This window comes from Hippoglossus stenolepis, chromosome 4 (assembly GCF_022539355.2).
Source record: "Hippoglossus stenolepis isolate QCI-W04-F060 chromosome 4, HSTE1.2, whole genome shotgun sequence".
Taxonomy (NCBI): Eukaryota; Metazoa; Chordata; class Actinopteri; order Pleuronectiformes; family Pleuronectidae; genus Hippoglossus; species Hippoglossus stenolepis.
Genome location: NC_061486.1, coordinates 3066720 through 3087206, shown reverse-complemented (window position 1 = coordinate 3087206; position 20487 = coordinate 3066720). Strand labels below are relative to the sequence as shown.

Sequence of the window (20487 nt, the reverse complement as noted above, 5' to 3'; positions counted from 1 at the left end):
ATCTGCATCATTCTCTTCCATCATCTGTTCTCTAACTTCAACAATCTCATTACTACTGTTCACTCCTAGGCTCTATCTTTAACATTAGCTTCTGGGTTACATTATCCATCCTTAAATGTCAAAGGTGTCATGTCAGATGTCTGCGTCACATTTACAAATGTCGAGACGCCAAAGATGTCGCTACTGTTGTAAAGACCATCTCAAAGTCATAGCTAGAGTAGTAGCCTGAGTTGATGTATGAACACTCTTAGTTGTTTCTGGAGCTAAAGTAACAAGCTTCATCTGTGTACTATTCAGCATTGAGTGATTACTGTGGTAAATTGTTCTGAACCCCTAGTAACCGTGAAAACCTAATAGGACTCAAATCTTTTATCATGAGTGTCACTACGAAGTTATATGATCTTTATCCAATAATTTGATATGGAACAAATTTAACTCCGGGTTCTAAATAAGTACACATGTATTCCCTTGGTCTTCCCATGTACCCACGCAGGACAAAGGAACAATCATCTTTAATTTTCAACCACCTCATGTCATTATACAAAACATACTTCCTTTGATCACGAGGCACAATGTCAACTTCAGGTCTTGTCAACAAATACATCTTCACCACGACTATTTTTCCACTTGGGAGGAATGTTACTACCAACATCTCCACCTTCCACATCGACAAGGAAGGTAAGCTGTTCCTCCTAACTTAACTCTGATCACAGTATTCAAAGGAGGTGGCGTATAGAAATCATCTGAGGCGCTACTGTAGTTAAATGCGATACATTTATACCTTCAATAACTTTTAACACTAAAAGGGTAGAGATTTCCTTCCATTTTCCCAGCTTGCCTGGGGAGTTGATGTCATCGTCACAATTCTCTTGTTTCCCCAACATCTTGGGAGGTCATATTCTTATTCTCACCATTATCACCAGAGACACTATACGAACTTCAAATCTGCAACTCTGACCGGGCCTACTCCCAAAACGTAGATCATAAAAAGAACACCTAAAATCACCTTTGTCTTCCTAAGCGAGGCCATGGTACATAAAGACTACAATCTCCTCAACCTTTCAGTCTCCTTTTTTTGTCATTAATTAACGTGATACTTCTTAATGAAATGGTGATGTCCCTAACAGAACTAGAACCTTACCATGGCTATCTTTCCACTAAACTCTAAGTTTCCCTTCACTCACTATTTTCCTGTACACTGACATGGAAGGAACTGACTTCCCCAAGATTACTTCAACCCTGGTTCTAGTAACGGTTTGGTTAACCCTTCCTAACTGGTCTCGGCTCCTTGTCTAACTGGATCCCTGAGTTGTCCTGCATGGAGTCACTCGCCTTTTGATATCTCTGGCGCTTCTATAAGTAAATCTGGAAATAGGTCCTGCTGTGTCTGGGACATGTTGAAAGACAATGTCACTTCACCTTCTTTCCTGTTCCATTAACTGTGTCACTTAGCATCACAGAAATGTGCACAGAATCATCAATATTGTCCACAACATGACAATCTCTCCTTCTGAGTTCTGACTCTGTGATTCATGCATCTCCTGTCTGGTGTATGTTCTTTCTCACATTGTCTTTGGCACTCTTGTTTCAACATCTTGGTTCTGTAAGTGTGGCGTCTCTTCTCACTTGGCGCTTTGACACAATGTGATAAATGATACCACAGTTGACCTTTAACCTGATACGTTCCAGTACTCGCGAACCACTTCAAATGGTCCTTCACGGGCGTCGCTATACCATTTCCTTCTAGCACCACTAACACCTTGCTCCAGGTTGCACTGTGTTCTCGTTCATCGAAGCCTGCACCAGCTCCTTTTCTTTGCTCGTCAGAAACATATGTGGATATTTTATGCAGATTAACCATATATGTAACATACGCCGCATTTCATCTTCCAAAAGGGCCAGGCTTGAACTTTTCCACTTGTAAGCAAAGAAGGCGTTGGCATCAGCCTTCCTGTAACCAACTCATGAGGTAAACATATGCAAATCGCGCAGCTCACTAGACATATACCATTAGCGCCAGTGGAAGTGCTGCTATCCAATTTAAACCCGTGTGCTGACATATTTTGGATAATACGATTTTTCAAAACACCATTCATTCTTTCGACATCCCTTGACTTCTTAAGTGGATGATAGACTGCACACTTGTTAATTTAAGTTTTTGCAAAATCAATTTTACCGTCTTATCCAGACAAACTCTTTCCCATTGTCTGAGGATATTCATCTGGAAGTCCCCACCTGCTTATGACCTCTACATAAAAACTTAGCCACTGACTGAGCATCCTTTCGCTGGTTGACATGCCTGGCCATCGTGAAAATCTGTTCACAACGATCAGCATATATCTCTTTTTACCTTCAATCGGGTTTTATCATGTCAATGATAGTCCACAACTAGTTCACGATATATTCCCCTTGGAGTTGAATGTGACCAGGAGGAACCACTACCCTTCTCGAACATTGTTTTTCAGACAGATAGCAACTGCTTCAAGAGCATAATCAATCTGTCTGGGCAAACATGGTGCCCAAAACCATAATTTTCTTTGTAATTTTTCTCCTAACTTCCCCTTGCAACGTGAGCTAACCCATGCGCTCCTGAATCATTAGACCCAACAAGTCTGGAGGTGCTAATATCAGCCTCATGAAGTCCTTTCAGTAGAATCTGGGTAGGCACCTCGGTTCAGCCACAACTGTTTATCCATTTCAGGAGCAGCTTCCGAATTAAAATCGCATCCTGCTTTAATTGTCTTCCAAGTTCACTTCATGAGTGACCAAAGAACTTTGCCCAATTTATCTGCCCAGTGACTGCTTTTGCAGCTTCATCAGCCGCTTCTATTCCCTTGTGAAACCTTTGACGCATCAATCTTATGTGCCGCACATTTAGCTATTGCTATTTCTAGGCTTCATCATAGCATGTAACAATTTCATGATTTGGGCGCATGCTGTATTGAGAACCATCCGTTTTCTTAAACCTCGGTTCTTCCACACCGATCCAAACAAGTGACACACATTATGTGCATATGCAGAGTCGGGTATATATTGTCACCGCTACCTTCTGCCAACAAACACGCTTCAGTTAGGCCCCACAAGCTCAGCAAGCTGTGCAGATGCAGGCTGTGGTATCACTTCAGCCTTCTCAACAACAAATCCAGTTCCTGGGCTTTTACTACTGCACAGCCAGCACTCAATTTGTCTCCATAACGCATAACAGGACCCATCAGTCCAATACTCCAGGTCCACCTCACGCAATGGGAGGGCTTGTAAATTTGATCTAAGCCTAGAGTATTTCCTCTGCTTCTTGAACACAATCGTGTGGCTCACCGTCTTCTGGAGTTGGTACCAGCTGGATTCACCGGGCACACCTGCTAGGGTGACATCTTCCTGCTCTAAGAGCCTATGATAGTCTCTGAGCCTAGACATGGTCACGTGTATTTACCATAATTCAAAAGATTTCTGAGACTATGATGTGTAAGAATTGTCACTAGATAACCCATTGTGACAGATGATGCTTTATTGTACATTAGAGAAACTCCACCATTGCTCTGTAGCACAGTGGTAGCTCCTAACTCTACTTCTGAATAAGCAGGAATAGTAAGAAATAGGTTGAGGACTGCCCTGCATCTGCTGGTTGACAAAGAACTGCACATGCATATTTACCTCAGAAGTAGATACATATAACAAGCAGCCTAGAGTAATTCTGAAGTGCTAGCGCCGGAGCCTCTTGCAACTTCTCTTCTTTTGGTCGCTTCAAATGCCAAAAGGCCATCCTGTGTCCAAGAAAGATTACAATGGAGTTGGAGCATTCCCAGTATCTTTAATCATAGCTCTTAAAGGCCCAGTCAAACCAGTGCATAACTCTCTACCCATGCTGAGGAATACCCTGCAATACCAAGAAATGTCATCATCTCTCGACTGTTCTGGGTTTCGGAGCCTTGCGAATAGCCTCCAAAATGACTATCAGAAATGCTTCTGTGTCCCTGCGTTATTATCTGACCCAAATAAGCTACTCTTCTCCTGACACTGTGCTTTTTCTGAGAGAGGCCTTGTGCCCCTTTTCTGCCAGTATTTGTAAAGTAATCATAATTGAGTCCTATACATGTCTCCCTCATCTGGTGAACAAATGATACCGTCATCCACATATTGAACAACAGTTTTTTAATACCTGGATCTATCCCTACCAAATCATCCTTCAATACTTTATTGAAAATGTGAGGACTATGTTTGAACCCTTGTGGCAATCTCTCATACTCATAAGACTGTCCATTGTACGTGAACCCAAATAAGCCTTGACTTTCTATACTAAGTGGAACACTGAAAAACGCACCACATAAATCTAACACTGTGAAATGTGTCGCATCTGGAGGAATTTGGGCTAACAAAGTATGTGGATCAGGCACTTCTGCTGGAAAATCAGCAATCACTTCATTCACCGCTCAAATCATGTACCAGGCGATATGAATCATCTGGGCTTACAGCAACAAAGGCGTGTTACTCTGGGGATTCTGTGTTATCTTCAAACACCTGCTTTCAAAAGTCCTTTCAATCTGTGGTTCAATTTCGATTGCCTCTTTCCTTCAGTGGATACTTCGGTTCTTCCATGAGGGTTGACTCCTGGTCGGAGTTCAGCTCTCACTGGTTGGGCTGACTTCACAAGTCCAATATCAGTACTATGCCGAGACCACAAACATTCTGGAACTTGTCGCAACATCTCTTCTCTCATTAAGTCTGAGTCCATTCAGTACCTGCAAATTGACTCATGTGTCATCCGGCCAAGCAGTTTGTGGCTCTTGTCCTTGAGCAGAGATCATGATCTTAATGAATCTCTGATCCTCACTCCTCCAGATGGCAAGATTATCTTTACCGTATAAAACAGCTTCTGCTTGCCATCATTTCTCCTATATGCTTCTGCTTATATTCTTCACACACCAACAAGGTCACATGTGGCACACTCTTCTCGATATCAAACTTTATCCAAATAGTCATCTCTGTGTATCTTCATAGCTGCTCCTTGTGGTCCCAAAATTATACAACCCGAACTGAGTTGAACTTGCTTTGGTTGACGACTCAACCATTCCTCTGTGTTTGGTTGGGCATCATTATTGAAATACTTGAGCGCAGCAGGAAATGGATACTCTTGAAGCTTCAAGATCAGGCAGGCCAGCAATGATAAACTTCTCCCACAATTTAGCTGGCTCCAAAAAATCTGCATTAAGACTTCCGGACCAAAATACTGAAGAAGCCTAGTCTCCGTTGTCATCAATGATTGGTGAAAATATCATTTGGCACTTCCACCAGACAGCCGTCTGGTGTAAACTATTGTACACTTCAATCTACACAAAGCATCTCTTCCTAAAGTGGTAATAGGTGTATGTTCTGATACCAATATGGGTATTGTAATCTTCCGATTTTTATAACTGAGCTCAATTGGTTCTGTGAGAGGAATCAGCTGTTTCACTCCTCAAACCCGATTGTCCGAATCAATTGACCGGACATGGGGAGAGATGTATAGCATCTTCAGGCTGAATACAGGTAAAAGCAGCTCCGCTATCCACCATTACTTCCAATGGTCGATTATTTATTTTCACTCTATTGTTGATCTCTCTCCGGCCCTGACACTATCAGCTGACACCCCCTTCGAGTCTTCAGGGCATCTCAGGAATCCTGGTTCCGGCCTCTGCAAGGGTTCACTGGCCCTCTGTGGCCCTGATTGGCTCCTGAATCCTCCTCTGAAGTTTCCTCTGGAGTTCCCCTTCTGAAATTCCCTCCTGTCTTGTTGCACTCAATGGGCAAAGTGTCCTAATTGTCCAGCAATTATAACATTCTGAACGCTGTTGAAAATTTGGATTAAACCTTCCTCCTCTTCCTCTTCCGAAATTTCCTTGACTTTCCCCTCCAATTCTGCGCTTTGACCAAAGGTTGGCTGTGGGTAGAGACAACTGGAACCACCGATGATGGCTGGAACGATTGGAGCTGAACCTGGTTCGTAGTTGTGGTAATGGTTGATTTAGTGGAGCCCGATTCTGCATAACCAGAGCCTGCTTTTCTCCATCTTCTTATTATCCACCAGTTGTATTTGATTGAGTTTTCTGAGGGTCTCTGGTCCTGATCTTTCTGGTCATGTTCCTTTTTCCTATACAGCACCACCTGATGGGCTATATGATCCGTATAGACACCCTTTGCCATGCTTCCAAGACCAACCACCTCTGCCAGTTTGCTCCTCACTGATAGGCAACCTTCGTATTCTGCTCGCAAAATTGACTGCTCCATTTGATTCAAATCCGGTCATTTCCTGTGATATTTCTCCACACTTCTGATGAGCTCGACACATAGGCCCTCGGGTTTTCTTCCTGTCCCAGTGGTTCAATAAAAATGTTGTCAGATGTATATTTGTTCTACTTTTTCAGCGCTCTCCACGCCGACCTCTATTTGCAGAAAACAGCTCTTGAATCATTCACAGCAGTTCCTACATATCGATTAAGTCCAGCTTCGTAGAATTTCTCCCATAGCATGAACTCCAAGGAGATTAGCCAAGAGTCTCTTAATATCTCCAATGGCAGGTTGTTCTCCCACCATAATCTCTTCCAACTTCGAAATCCAAGCAAGAATGCTCCATCTTGGGAGTAGGTAACTTCTCAAGTATGTTTCTGAGCATATCTGTACTCTGCCAAGGCTTATACTCCAAACTCTTCCGCCCCCTCGGATGACCACTGGAAACATCTTCTTGAGTGTCAACTGTTTTCTTGAGCGCAATGCATTTTTCATGCCCAATAGTTGGGAGCCTTCTTTCTGCAGCTCTTCCTTCCGTATCTGCAACTCCTCTAACTGGTTCACCAGTGTTCTTTGTCTTTCTGGACTACTAGTTTTTCCCAAGTCATAGGAGCATCGGTCCATACTTCTTTCGACCTCTCTTAAAGTCCTCCGTACATCCTCTTCTATTTCAGTACTGAATGTAGGTGGACAAAACCTTCTTGAAGATGAAGGAGTCCTAGCCTCCAAATCTTCATCGCTGTCTCCATTCTCACTGTCATTAGTGGTAACATCTCCTCTTTTTTCCGCTCTAGCCAGTATCCGCCTGACTGAAGGGTCATATCCTCCCATGCTCCCTTCCAGATCACTTTGATCATTATCATCTTCATATTCCACCCTTTTGATCCTAGTTCCGAAACGTGTCGTTTTCTTCTTACTTTTGGAATTTGGATACATCGTTATAGTTGTTTCTGCTTGTCCCGTTTCTATTATTTTGTCCTCCTTGTCTCTGATATGATAGTTACCCTCCTGACTGATCACTGGGAGCTGAGGATAGATTTGTTTAGACTTCGTCCCTTCCTCATAAGGTGGCGGTCTCTTTACTGGATTCATATGTGAGAAAAATGGATTGGTGTTTGTCACCAGTTTTTCTGTTTGTTTTGTATTTTGTCCTATTTCTTCTACGTCTCTATCTCTCTTATCGTTTGCAGCTTTGATCAGTTTCTGTCCCTCATTTTCAAATAACTGGAGAATGCCAAGCTCTACTTGCCTCTTCTCTTTGCGTTTTTCCCCCTTCTTGCCCTTCTTTGTCTGCCTTGTATGTGGACACAAGTACCTGCATTATTATAATTACATCGCTACAGAGCCCTCTACTGGCCATGGCTGGTCAATTTCCAGGCCAGCGTTTATGCCATTTTTCCGATATCTTTTGCAATGTTTGCGATGCCTTTAACTAAAGGATTATTCTTCTGTACTACATCAACAGGAGTAATTACTTTTGGACTTTTAGTGCCCTTTTTCCCCATTGTAACAGCTTCCTTTATGTTCCCTTATTAAATTAAAAAGTAATTGCTAAGATTAAAATACTTAAAGCTATTTAGTCTCCTTTTTTTTTTTTTTTTCAATCAATCAACCAATTAACCAATCAATCAATCAACCAATTAACCAATCAATCAACCAATTAAACAATTAACAAATCTGTCAACTAACCAATTAATCAATCAATCAATCAACCAACTAACCAATCAAACAATTAACAAATCAACCAATTAAGCAATCAATCAATCAATCAATCAATCAATCAACCAACTAACCAATCAAACAATTAACAAATCAATCAATCAACCAATTAATCAATCAACAAATCAATCAAACACTCAATCAATCAATCAACCAACTAACAAATTAATCAATCCATGTATCAAAACCATTAAGACACCACAGCCAATAATAAAAATGAAATTGATTTGCCAACTCCAAAGGAATCAAAAGCTCATTTATGTAATAGCACAACCCAAAGTCCGCTTATAATATTTGACAAAAAGATCACGCGCTCCCACAAGTGACTGACTGTCACCAAATGTGCTCTTAGTCGCAGCAAGACAATCACCTAATTATCAACCAATATTCACCTCAAATCGTCAAACAGTCACAATAGTGAATCTCCAACACAGCACAGATCAGAATAAGCCACGCACAAACAATAAAACTTACATCTGCAACTGACAGCAGAGTTTAGAATTAAATAATCATTCTATTAATTAATTAAATGCATTAACTGGTCAGTCCGTTGTCAAGCCTTTTATTTATTTATTTATTTATTTAACTGACTACAGCATGTAGTATTTCATGTGTATGTAAGACATGAATGCTCTATTAATATTCTGATAATAGTTTATAAATGAAAGCAGGTTAAAATGTGTATCAACAATAACTATAAATGAGAACACATACAAATATGTAAAATGCAGGGTTTTTACAAAGAGTTTGTGAATAAACTGTACCGCCTTGATCAGACTGAGACAGGAGCTGTGGCCACGAGGCGTCAGCAAGCCTCAATCTGTGTGATGCACCGGCCAGCTGCCTTCTCGTCTTCCCGCCTCAATTCCCACTCACCGTAAATGGATAAGGGAAAGAAACAGGCAATAATTTAGTATCCTATGAACCCATTAGGTCTTTTGAACAGCATCATAAGCGATTCAGTATGATTTGCACACATTTGCACACGTTATCTGCCAGCATTTAGGTCAATAGATGTTTTTCTCCTTTAAATACCAGTAATAATCCCATACCATGCATCATCAATATATAATTTAGTTTATTTCACTCTAATAATATCTAAAGTTCTCTACTAGTTTATTATTTATTCACGGGTTATTAATAACTCAACAGTCCTTTCATAAACCAACAGGAACTTAGATATCTCTCTGCCTGCACACAGCACATGTGTCAGTCCCAGTGAGGAAAACAGATATGTTATTCTTATTTATACCAGCCTGTAGTGTAGATGTTCACACTCTTGATACCAGCATATGTGCATTCTCTAGTCAATGCAACTAATTTCTCAAGTATCACCTTAAAACAAAAATTTAACTATCTCTCCTTCTATCAAAATATCATTATCCAGTATTTAAAGTCCAAAATGTCAAATTAAACTAAATTTGTTCCCAAATTAAACCCCCTAACTAAGCATTGTAGAATTTAATGAAAACCAAAATGAAACAAAAAAGTTTTAGCGGTTAAAGAATTTTAGAACTACAAACATATCCAATCTAGCTGAATCAAACAAACAATATTATTTCCTAATACTGTCTGCACAATCTCGCTTTCCACAAACAAAACAAACAAACTTTTTAGCTTAAACTAAACCTCATTAAAGAATTGTTTTCTTGTTGTTTTTTTTTTTTAAACTTGTGACTCTGCCCCCTGCGTCTCACAGGAGGGTGTTAATCACAGAGGTGAGAGCATGAAAGTCTCTCTCATGTCGTTGTACTCATGTTTTAGAAAATTTACTAACCCCCCTTTCTCCCCTCTTTCTGAATTCTTTCACACAGGCAGTCTCTCTCAGGGGAGCTGAGGAGAGATCCGAAGAAAAACATGGGGAAGGTGGGGGCGAGGAGTGGGAGGGAAAGCTAGGACCCACACTCATTGGCTGTCCTCTGGAAGAGGCTCATTGTTTTATTTAATACAGAAAGCAAAATATCTTTCCTTATAAGTTATCAAATTTCCCGTTATCAACCACAACCTATATGTTTATTCAATCATAAAATCTTATTTATTAAATCCAAACCACATAGACCAACCCTGCTGCAATTTGTCACACACAGCTGGAACACAGTAGTGACCACGTGTCACACACACACCAGGGTACGGCTGGGAGATGTCTCCCTGTTCATGAACGCACACACATTGCCACACAATGAAAACACTGCAAATTCAATCCCAAAAAACACAAACAGCACTCATCTTAAATTCCCAAAACAACTCATTCATACCATACATTCATATAGCATGCTTTTGTCACAATACTTTCTTTCATTCTTTAAATTTATGCTACTCATGAGATGTGAAATAATCACGAGAGGCTGCACCAAACACTGTTCGTCAACAAATGTTCAGAGGAGAACATACAACTGAATTTTTAATTCTACAACTCCGTCGATAAACTGACCTGTGGTGAGGTTTTGCGGCCCATTCTAACAGCTTCTTCCTGAGGGCTTCTTATCCAGATTCTGCGCGTCTTTTCCCTGATCATCTCTTTGATCCTTATTTCTCCTCTAGTACTACTCTGTCCCCTTTTATCACTGTTTACATTTATTTATTCCAAATTTCTGGATCCAGGATTATCCCACTTTCTTTTTAACTAATCTACCATGTCAAAGCCACCGTCACGCAGTGACTAAATTCACAGTTCACCGTTAAGCAGCTGAGGTCTAATCTTCATTAATCTCAGATAACGTTATTTAGCTCACCTTATCGCTACAATGAAGCTTATTCTACACATGCAATACATCTCTTGTATTTATGTTATTTCCTTTCTTCACTTTTTTATCTTCTCTCTTAATATCTCTCTTTATTTAAGTGTCAGATACTACGCAAATAAAATCAAATTTAGCACGGAACTTCACTTCAAACATCAACACAACATGACATGTCCACAAAAGAAAAGGTTCTTATGTGTGACCAGACAGCAGGCACACAACAGCTTCAATGAATGAACCAGCATCCAGTCAAGTGAGAAATGCTCATCAGGTGTGAAGGTCTTGGAGATGCCGCAGGCCACAGCACGTCCAGAGTTCAGGACGCCAAATTTGTCGTATATTTTAAGCAGCAGTGATGTTAGATGATGATGAAGGAATTCATGATTACTGCTTCTTTCTTGTGGTAATAAGGTTTATTATACAGAAGTTACAGGTCAGGACGGGTACCTAGGTATACCGACGCTTCTCGCCAATGCAGAAGTCTTGACGCCTAAAAGCCGGACAGCATTCATAGGGAACCAGAGCTTACGCCCCAAAACTTGAGATAAAATGACATCATACATAGGGCATCTAGTTCGAAACATGCTTCCTACTTGAAGATGGGAACCTCTCCATCTAACAGGTCAAAGAGCATTCTCAGGAAGAGATAACTAACAAGTAACATATTGTGTAATAACACTTAGGGAGTCCTGATATTCAGAAACCAGTATTTCTGCCGTAGGCTGTAAACACGCCATTGCTTAATACACATGTCAAAAATGATCCATGTTAACTAAATACACCACACTACCTTTGTTGTTTTGCCTACTGTGATGGAAATCTGAAAATACAAGAGGCTGGAACACCAAATTTGTCTTTGTGTATTTTAATAGGGGCTTTCTGCAGAAAGGATCAACACAGAGAGTCACAGGGATCTCAGAGTGAAGATGGAGAACAGTCAAATGCAAGGATCTTATATAGGAGAACTAAGGCTGATGGTCTGAGCCAGTTCAGACTGGTTCTGTAGGCGCAGCTTGAGAGAGGAATCAAAACACAGAAATCTGATTTACATATGTTTCCTTTGGAGATAGAGCAGACATACATTCAGTTCTTTGGAGAGTAAATAAGTGATAAAAAGGTCATAAAAGTATTTAGACATGTTATACAGGTTTCAGGTCACAAACAGTTCAGGTCATAAAAGTCACAATCAATGGTATAGTGTGTTTATTTGTACATTGGTTAATTTCTTTTGCCTGTTACCCTACTGACTGTGTTCCCTTATCCCTTTCAGTCGCTGAGAGCCGAAGGTGGTGGTGCTGGTGTCCTGGGTGGTGGTCTCCCCCTTGTTTGATTTTCTTCACAACGTATGTGTGCGAGTGGTCTTCACGTGTCACTTGGGTGAAGTTGTATTTTGGTTTTTGGGATCCCTCCTCCCTCGTCGACCCATCCCCCCCATTGGTAAGCCTCAGCTCCTGATTAGACACACATAGCATGCCTTTTAAGACATGCTATTTTTTGAAATAAAAATAATTCTATTTTGTTAAAAAGAACCACGTCTCTTGCCTCAGTATAATGAAACTGAAGGCCTTGGTGCAGGTATTACAAAAATCTAAATAATTCTTCAGGTGAGGTGGCGCTGTCTGGCTGTTGATTACTTGATAAGGTATTATTTCAAACTAGCATTAAGCTTCCAAATGTACCTAATCCCGCTCTGATGGCCACACTGTGAAACAATTTGAGCATTTTATTGGCAAAAATAAATAACTTTTAGTGGACATTTCATGTACTGACACAGTTGCCCCATAAGATTCCCTTGTAGCCACTGTCAGCAGAGGCGTTCTACTCTACCTTTTAAAAAAGCACCATTCATTTACACACCAACATTTATAAACATAGAGCCCAAGTTGAAATATACTGTAATTCCCCTTTAAGGTGGGGCAACATACACCTATATTGCAGTTATTGGTTGTAGTGAGTTAAAGGTTCAGTGTTTTAGTGACACCTAGAGGTGAAGTTGCATGTTGCAGCTGAACACCCCTCATCTCACCCTCCCCTTCCAAACAGAACCTGTGGTAACCTTCAGTTGTCATAAAAAAACTCAAAAGGTTTAGTTTGTCCCGTCTGGGCTACTGTAAAAAACATGGCGGCCTCCGTAGAGAGGTACATATAAAGTAATTAAATACTGTACAACTTGAAGATGAGATGAAACACACTAGTGAAAACATCACTAGGATTATTTTATATTCAATTTCTGCCTATAGATCCATTTCACCTAAATCTTACACACTGGACCTTTAAGTTATTCTGTCTGATGAGGAGAGAGCTCTAATCAACAAGAATTACTAAAAATACCCGAGTGGGTGTTCAGGAAGTTCCATTAAGTTCCATGATGGGGAGGAACAGGCAGAATGGAGAGCAAAGTCAGCTGGGTAATTATAAGTGGGAGGGTGAGGGGGTCGGCGGGGAGTGACGGGGGGGATTTCATGAGATTATCCTATAAATAGTGTGGCGAGTTTCTCTCGTCATCAACGCCAGGATGCAACTCTGGCACTCGAGTGATAGAACTGTTCTAAAAATTTGCCCTGGGCTAATACCTCTGCACAAGTTAATACCATTCTCCATGAGACTTTACGAGTTGCCGAGCAGGATTTGAGTGTGATGAAGTTAATCACTGCACTGTGGGGAGGACGGGGGGGGGTGATCAAAACCCCGGCGCCGTCTTTCACTAAAAGCTTGTTTCATTCATGCAATGCTACATTTCTCAGTCTCATGGGAGTCTATTGTGATCTGAGCCGGCTTCGGCAAAGACAAATTGACCTTCACGTTAGATTGAGTGCAGGGATCAGGGTGTGCAGCTCGTGGCAGTGGGGGGGCACGTCTCCGCTAAGCCCCGTCCAAGACCAGAGGGGGTTAGACTAGGTCAGTGTCCACCGAGTTTTCAGCCCACCTAGCGTGTTGAAGAGGTGACATTCTAATCAAACATCATAACCTCGACGACTCACGGTACAGTTCTCTACAAACAATGACCTTTAATGCTCTTTTAGAGGAAAAAAAGAGCGGCGTCAGTTAAAGGACTAAAGCTTTTCACTCTTTAACTATATATCATGTATTTTTTAGCATTTTACAATACTTTGTGTTAGTTTTCATACTTACCTCCGCTCTTCTTTGTCTATATGTAGCAGGATTACACAAAAAATCTACTCAACAGATTTCCGTAAAGGATTTGTGGAGGCGTGGGGCATGACCCAAAGAAGAACCCATGAAGTTCAGGAACTAACATTGTGCGATAGAAGAATTTTCAAGAATTCATGGTGGATTTTGAATCTTGATGAATTCTAGGGAATTTTAATAAGGGGACTGTTGGGCCTTGGTGGTTGTATGTGCTGTACTGAGTGTACAGAAATGTGCTAAAACTACCGAACCGATATCCAATCAATTTTGAGGAATGGTTGGGAATGACATTAGGAAGAACTCATAAAATTCTTGCAGATCCAGGATTTGTTATTTCACTTTCTTTAGATTCATTTCACTTTAATTTAGGTTATGAGACCCCTCTTCTTCTTCTTTTCAATATAAGAACGAGACAATCATGTGCAGGGTTGTTCGGCCTTGACGGAACCGGAGTGCTGTTCTGTTTTTGTGCTTTCGACAACGTCACCTAACTGATCTAGAACTGATCCTCAAATGATTTGAGAATTTGACTTCCATCGGTGAATCAATTCAAAAGGTTCAGTCTAGTAATCCATTGGTAGAGTAATGCTTTAGTTGCGGTACACAGCAGGGATTCCGTGACATTGTCAAGGACACACACACACACACACACACACACACACACACACAACTCAAAGATCTGCTGTCAATAAGGCTTGAACCTGAATCTTCAGTTTGAAGGACGACTATCGAGCGTTTTTTTGGTCGACTGAGCTCAGCCTCCGTGTGTAAACCAGGAGACGACTGCTTCTCACGCTCGGTGACAGTGACACAGTGGGTGGAACTCTTCTCAGAACTAATTAGATTGTTATATTTACAGGAGATGATGTCATGTGAGATGACAAACCTGGATCCAGCTTCACTGGCTCACACGGGAAAAGACATAAAACTACCAACATTAAGCAACACCGACGCACTGACAGTGACGGCAGCATCTGCTTTGCGGTGTGTGTCATCCCTGTCCCCATCCCGTCATCCCCACTGTCAATCTTCAGCCTCCACCATTCATCTTCTGTGAGGACGCCGCGCTGCACTCAGCTCCCACTCTCTCTCTCTCTCCTTGGCCTCATGCAAAAATCACACATTCGCACATAAAGCGTCAACTTTCACATCCACCTACTGCGAGTCTGGAAATCATACACACAACCTTTCCTCCTCTTCTCTCTACACTACCTCAGGGACGGGGACGCACAGTTTCATCGTATCTCCTGCGGTTTGGTTTGAGACCCAGGAGGAGCGATGTGTGGCTCGTTGGGTTTCTCTGCTCTAATTTAAGTTGTCCTACTTCCCATCATGCCTCAGGGCTTCAGTGGAATCAGAGCCAACGATGTTCTTTCTAAGACGACGCCTGTGTACAGGCAGCTGAACCACATCCCTGTTTACACTTGAACCACATCCCTGTTTACACCTCTGAAATGTCCACGGAAACAGCCTGGTGACAATAGGAGTCATCTAGTTTACTTTGCACGGAATTTTTTGACCAAAGAGACCAGATCCGGCTTCTGGTTTTGCTCGCACTCTACAATGCTTTTCAATTAAACAACCACCACTGTGTCCTGCAATGACCTCCTTGTTTCATTCCTTTCAGGGCCATATCTGGAGACATTACTTTTTTATATCGAGTCAAATGTGTCCCAGACCATCTCAGCTAGGGGTTGAAATCATAAGTAGACAGCACTAAATGCTAGAAGGGCACTCAGAGCTCAGATACCTCCACCCGGGCCCAACAGCCCTCTTATAAAACCACATTTAAATTAACTAGATTCACGGTAGATTGGAAACCAAATTTTAATGGGTTCTTTCCTGACCAACACCACATCCTTCCACCAAGTTTTGTTTCAACCCTTCCAGTAGTTTTTGTGAAACCCTGCAAACAAACCATGAAACCTGACCTCCTCTGTGGAGGTAACGACCACTCAGATGCATTGTGGTCTGATCACTTGAGATGCACGTTACTGATGACGGGTGTAACCAGGGTTTGTCACGATCGTGTGGAGACTTTTCAGAGGCGACGTGGTTCCTGACTTGTTGATAAAAAGCAGATGAGGTATAATGTAATGCTTTTCCTGCTGATGACATGTTTGCTGGTTGTTCACGTCATCGTTAGCACATGATGAGCTTCAGGCCTATTTGCAGGTGGACTCCTGCATGGATTCAGAATCAGGTACACGAGCAGTCATTTTTATGCTTAAACTTTTATTACAGATTCACCAAAACACGAGCCGACCACGTGAAACCACATATGCAGGCTCTGATCCAAAGACTGTAAATAAAGATGGAGGACATGTCCGCTCTGTGGCGCCAAAGTGTCTTGATCGCCCCCTGGTGTCTGGCTGGAGTAGGCCATGAACTCAGCCTCCTCCATGTCTTCCAAGATCAAATTTACTAGATGTGACAAGTTTGACTACAAGTTTGTGAATCCTCAGTCTTATGTGGTCTAAATGGATAAGAAGTAGTAATACTGCTCTTAACTGTTTTCACAGACATAATTTTCTCCTTTTAAAAAATTATGTATTAAACAGCTTCAGGACATTTAAAATAATGTCTTGTACGTTACACAAGTTTAGGTGCAGCAGTGGAAAGTAGGTGGAGAAATACTCGTGAACTTTTCTCTTAAATCGCACATTGAAAGCTGCGAGCCAGAACTTCAGCGTTGTGGAGAACACCCAGACAAAACCTGCTCATTAGCAGGTTATAGTAAATATAAACTCAGCAGTTTTAATACAGAGGACCACACAGTGAAAAGTGCACTGCAAAGTGTCTGCCTGTGTGGTTACACCTTCACATTCGTGGTGCTCTTGCTCAGCCTGTAGAAGCAGAGAATTGGACCGAGCTTCAGGAGGGAGTTCCTCTTCTGTGTCGTCACCGAAACGTTCTTCTTCTCGTCTGCTGCCTGAAACTTCATCGGTCAAACCTCCTCAGTCTCCTCCGTCGGATTTCCTCCGCCTCCTCCTCCGCGGCGTTGAATCCATACGGAGGAGGAGCTCCTCTCTGGCGGCTTTCTCCTACGAGGCAAAGAAACATATATTAGATGTTACACAGCACAGCCGGATGATCTGTGGGCGACAATGGGAGCAAAGGGCTAAAATCAAAGCTCTACTCCGTGCCCTACTAGTGACAGGAAAGAAGCAGCTATATTTTTAAACACTTTTAAATGCAAGTTTAGTTTTATCTTTTGAATATCAAGCTGTTAGATTGGAAAGTCAGTGTTTTTTTAATGTGTATTTATCGTCTTCAGAACTGGTGATTTTAAAATGTATTATTATTATTATTAACTTTAAGCATTTAGCTCATGTGTTTGACTTTTAACTGGTCAAGGTTTTAGAATTCACTGTCACTTCAATCAGCTTTGATTTATCAGCGTTCTCCGTCTCCTCTTGTACCTCCTTCATTCAGACTGTTCCTGATCGCCGCCTGCAACTGCTCCTCCTCCGTCAGGCCACCTGTATAAGGTGCTTGATGAGTGGATGTGTCATCTGGTGCCTGCTGACGATATCCTGAGGATCCATCACTGCCACTGTGGCCTGCACGCACACGCACGCACGCACACACACACACACACGGTATAAGTTGATAAATATATATATAAATGTTCAAATTTAATTCTGGCATAGTTTTAATTCTGCTTATAATAAAAAAATTTAATGAACAGGTCTCTAAGTCTGTGGCACTCGGCCAGAAAAAGCAAATGTTGAGTTTAATTTGTCTTAATAAGCTTCTCTAATTCATTGACTCAGATGGACAGAGTAGTACCAGAGACGTAGAATGAAGTGAGGCCAATGCTGAAGTGTTTGCAGTCTGTATTCTCTCAATTGACCATCAGGTGGCGACTCTACTGGTTTTAAAAGAAGTCAGTTCTTTAAAAACTCAACTTCTCACTTAATTTATAACGTCAGTAAACATTTTCATGAGGAGTTTATGGTCTCAGTCTCGAGTTTAGAGTCTTCTTCAATACAGCATTATGTTAATTATGTAAATGATGGTCCCGTTTGGAGTCAGAACCATAAAGCACTGTATGCGTTGGGGCGTGGATACTGTGTGACTGACTGCAAGTAGCGTCCAGTGGGTGCAGGTCACAGTTGCAGGTGGATGACGTCACAGTGAGTTGCGACTCAAACCCGGATAAAGTGTGTATATGTTGGCAGTTATTATATTATAAGCTCCTGTGAATGTTTAAAGCAGCAGGATGGTGTGTGCGTGTGAGTAATATGTAAATCAAACTACGTTGTGTGTGTTCATGGTGATGAACGGACATGTCACTCAGTGCAGTGTGAGTGATGCGTTTCTGGACAGCAGTGGAGCTCTATGGCACAGAGACATGAGCTGTGTTACCTGAGGAGCCTGAAGAGTTGTAGTATCCTCTGGACCTGGAGTTGTGTCCATTCATTGACACAAACTCTGGTGAAAATGTAAACAGACTATTTCAGTGCAAAAACAGGCCTGTGTGTATGGATTCATACTGAGGCACACAGATCTGCATGGACTCAAAGCCGTCTCAGTTTCTTGTCAATTAGCAAACTGTATTTATAAAGTCACTAAACATAAGTATATGATTAAGTCATATTTGAATCACAATGACAATATAGAAAATACTTTTAAATTACCATTAAGCATCGAGGACACGTCTAGACAACCTCCTTCAAATAAGACGTGAATTCAAACCTGCACATTTCCTCATGATGGTCTTCAGTGGTCCAGAGGTGTAGAGCAGACCCACCAGGATCCCTGACAGGTGACCAACGAACGAGGTCCTGAAGAAGCAGAGCACAGATTAACTCCTAACTAATGAAACACTGCCCTCTCATGGACACTTTGATTCAGTGCACTGGACGTTAGTAACCTGAGCTCTGTTAGTCATCAACGTGTCTGACTGTGTGTTCAGTGCAAGAAGCATCGTGGGAGTGGGAAATTCCCAAAGTTCAGGCCTCTGGTGTGAAGATTCCCCTGTTTTGTTTGTATGTGGTTTTTTTTAATGCAGGATCAGAGACATAAAAGGGAGATTGTAAACTGACATAAGGGGGTTAGGCTAACCCTTTCCTAGAGAAAGTAAGTGCACTGACAACTGCAGCAGTTCACACCACAGGCTTGTTTTACCTTTGTCAAGTTAAACACGTGTGAACTGGTCCCTAAAGCCGGGGCCATCCCTCTGAAGCATTAGCATTAGCATGGCTAGCATCACACTGGCATCTCCAAGGTACACACGGGAGGTGAATTCAAAATCCTGGTTTGAACACTCACCCAGGTGATGTCATGTGGATTATCACTAGCTCTGCCCAGCTAGCATAGCGGTTTGCCACGGGGATACCCATCACATGGGTCACACCTCCAGGGTGGTAATGGTTACAGAGCACCTTCAGAGCAAACAGGACACCTAGAAGCACGATACAGAGTTTAATACACAGGAGGACATGTTGCCATGGTGACACCATCGACTGTATATAAAGACAATCATAGTCTGTATACAAAGATGGAACACGTGTCTCTGATTCCTCCTACTATCCAGAAATGAAGCCAAAATATGCCAGAAACGACTGCTGCCATCTTGCCCATTTGGATCCAGAGTCTCTGTGGTCTCTTTAATGCTAAAGGTAATGTTGTCGTTTGACTCTATACCTGAGAAGCCGACCGCGCAGGTCAAGCTGTACGACTGGTCCTGGGTGAGCTCTGTTAACGCTGCCTCCAACGCCAAGTAGACGAATCCAGTGAGCAGAGAGAAGACCGACAGCAGGTAGAGGAACCAGGCTCCGCCCAGCCGCTGCTCCAGCATTTTTCCTTTCCAGAGGAACGACGCCATGTTGAAGTAGAGATGCCAATCGTCCACGTGGTGCAGCGGCGACAGCAGGAGACGACGCCAGTCCTTCAACCAGTACGCCTGCTGCACACTCACACAGGTCTAAGGATGGAATAGAGAGTAGTATTCATATTAGTACTCATAATAACACTGATAATATACCAAGGTTACAGTGCATTTCATTCCTGAAGGCTGGTTTTATTGACCTGTTACAGTTGCATCTACAATTTACTATCAAAGAAAGAAATAAAGAAAAATGTCCACATTAGATAAGAAGGTGAGATGCTCATATATTTATGTTTAAGTTTTAAAATTTGACTAAATAATCCAAGCTCTGTATCGTCAGTGCCGTGTTGGTGAATTACCTGCATCAGTGGAGCTGCAGGGAACAGGAACAGGTACACGTTGAGAGCCAGGACACCCAGGGTGACGGGTGGGATGTTGTCCAGACCCACCTGAAACACCTGGGAGGCCAGGAGCAACAACCCCATGTGGGACCCCCTGTGTCGGCCCCGCATCCTGAGAAAACCTCTGTACCAAACCTACAATGGAAGCGGTGAGAGAAAGAGTTCTTTAGAACAGAAATGGCAGAATGTGAAGGTCAAATTTAGAAATATAACATTCACGGTTTTGCTGCAGATCCACGAGAGGAGAGCTACTGTCAGCTCAGATGTTAGAGGTGCATCTCCTCCCACCTAGATCAGTCTTAGAAACTTTAGAATAATATTCTATAGAGCTACAGACCTTTAATCAGAGTCGCTCCAGTCACCCCAGCACTGTGGTAAC

The 20487-nt window shown here is 42.0% G+C and overlaps 1 protein-coding gene across 1 annotated transcript in view; it reads right to left on the bottom strand.

The window, feature by feature from the left end:
- Positions 1-16089: 16089 nt before the first annotated feature.
- rhbdd1 (rhomboid domain containing 1) overlaps positions 16090-20487 on the bottom strand; it is a 5170-nt gene continuing 772 nt past the window's right edge. The window contains exons 2-8 of the mRNA XM_035155320.2: positions 20067-20243; positions 19524-19803; positions 19149-19281; positions 18573-18661; positions 18243-18308; positions 17294-17434; positions 16090-16915 (exon numbers count right to left, since the gene is read on the bottom strand). Of these exons, the coding sequence (XP_035011211.1) occupies positions 16812-16915; positions 17294-17434; positions 18243-18308; positions 18573-18661; positions 19149-19281; positions 19524-19803; positions 20067-20219 (966 nt within the window). The 5' untranslated portion in view covers positions 20220-20243 and the 3' untranslated portion in view covers positions 16090-16811. The remainder of the gene's footprint in view (positions 16916-17293; positions 17435-18242; positions 18309-18572; positions 18662-19148; positions 19282-19523; positions 19804-20066; positions 20244-20487) is intronic.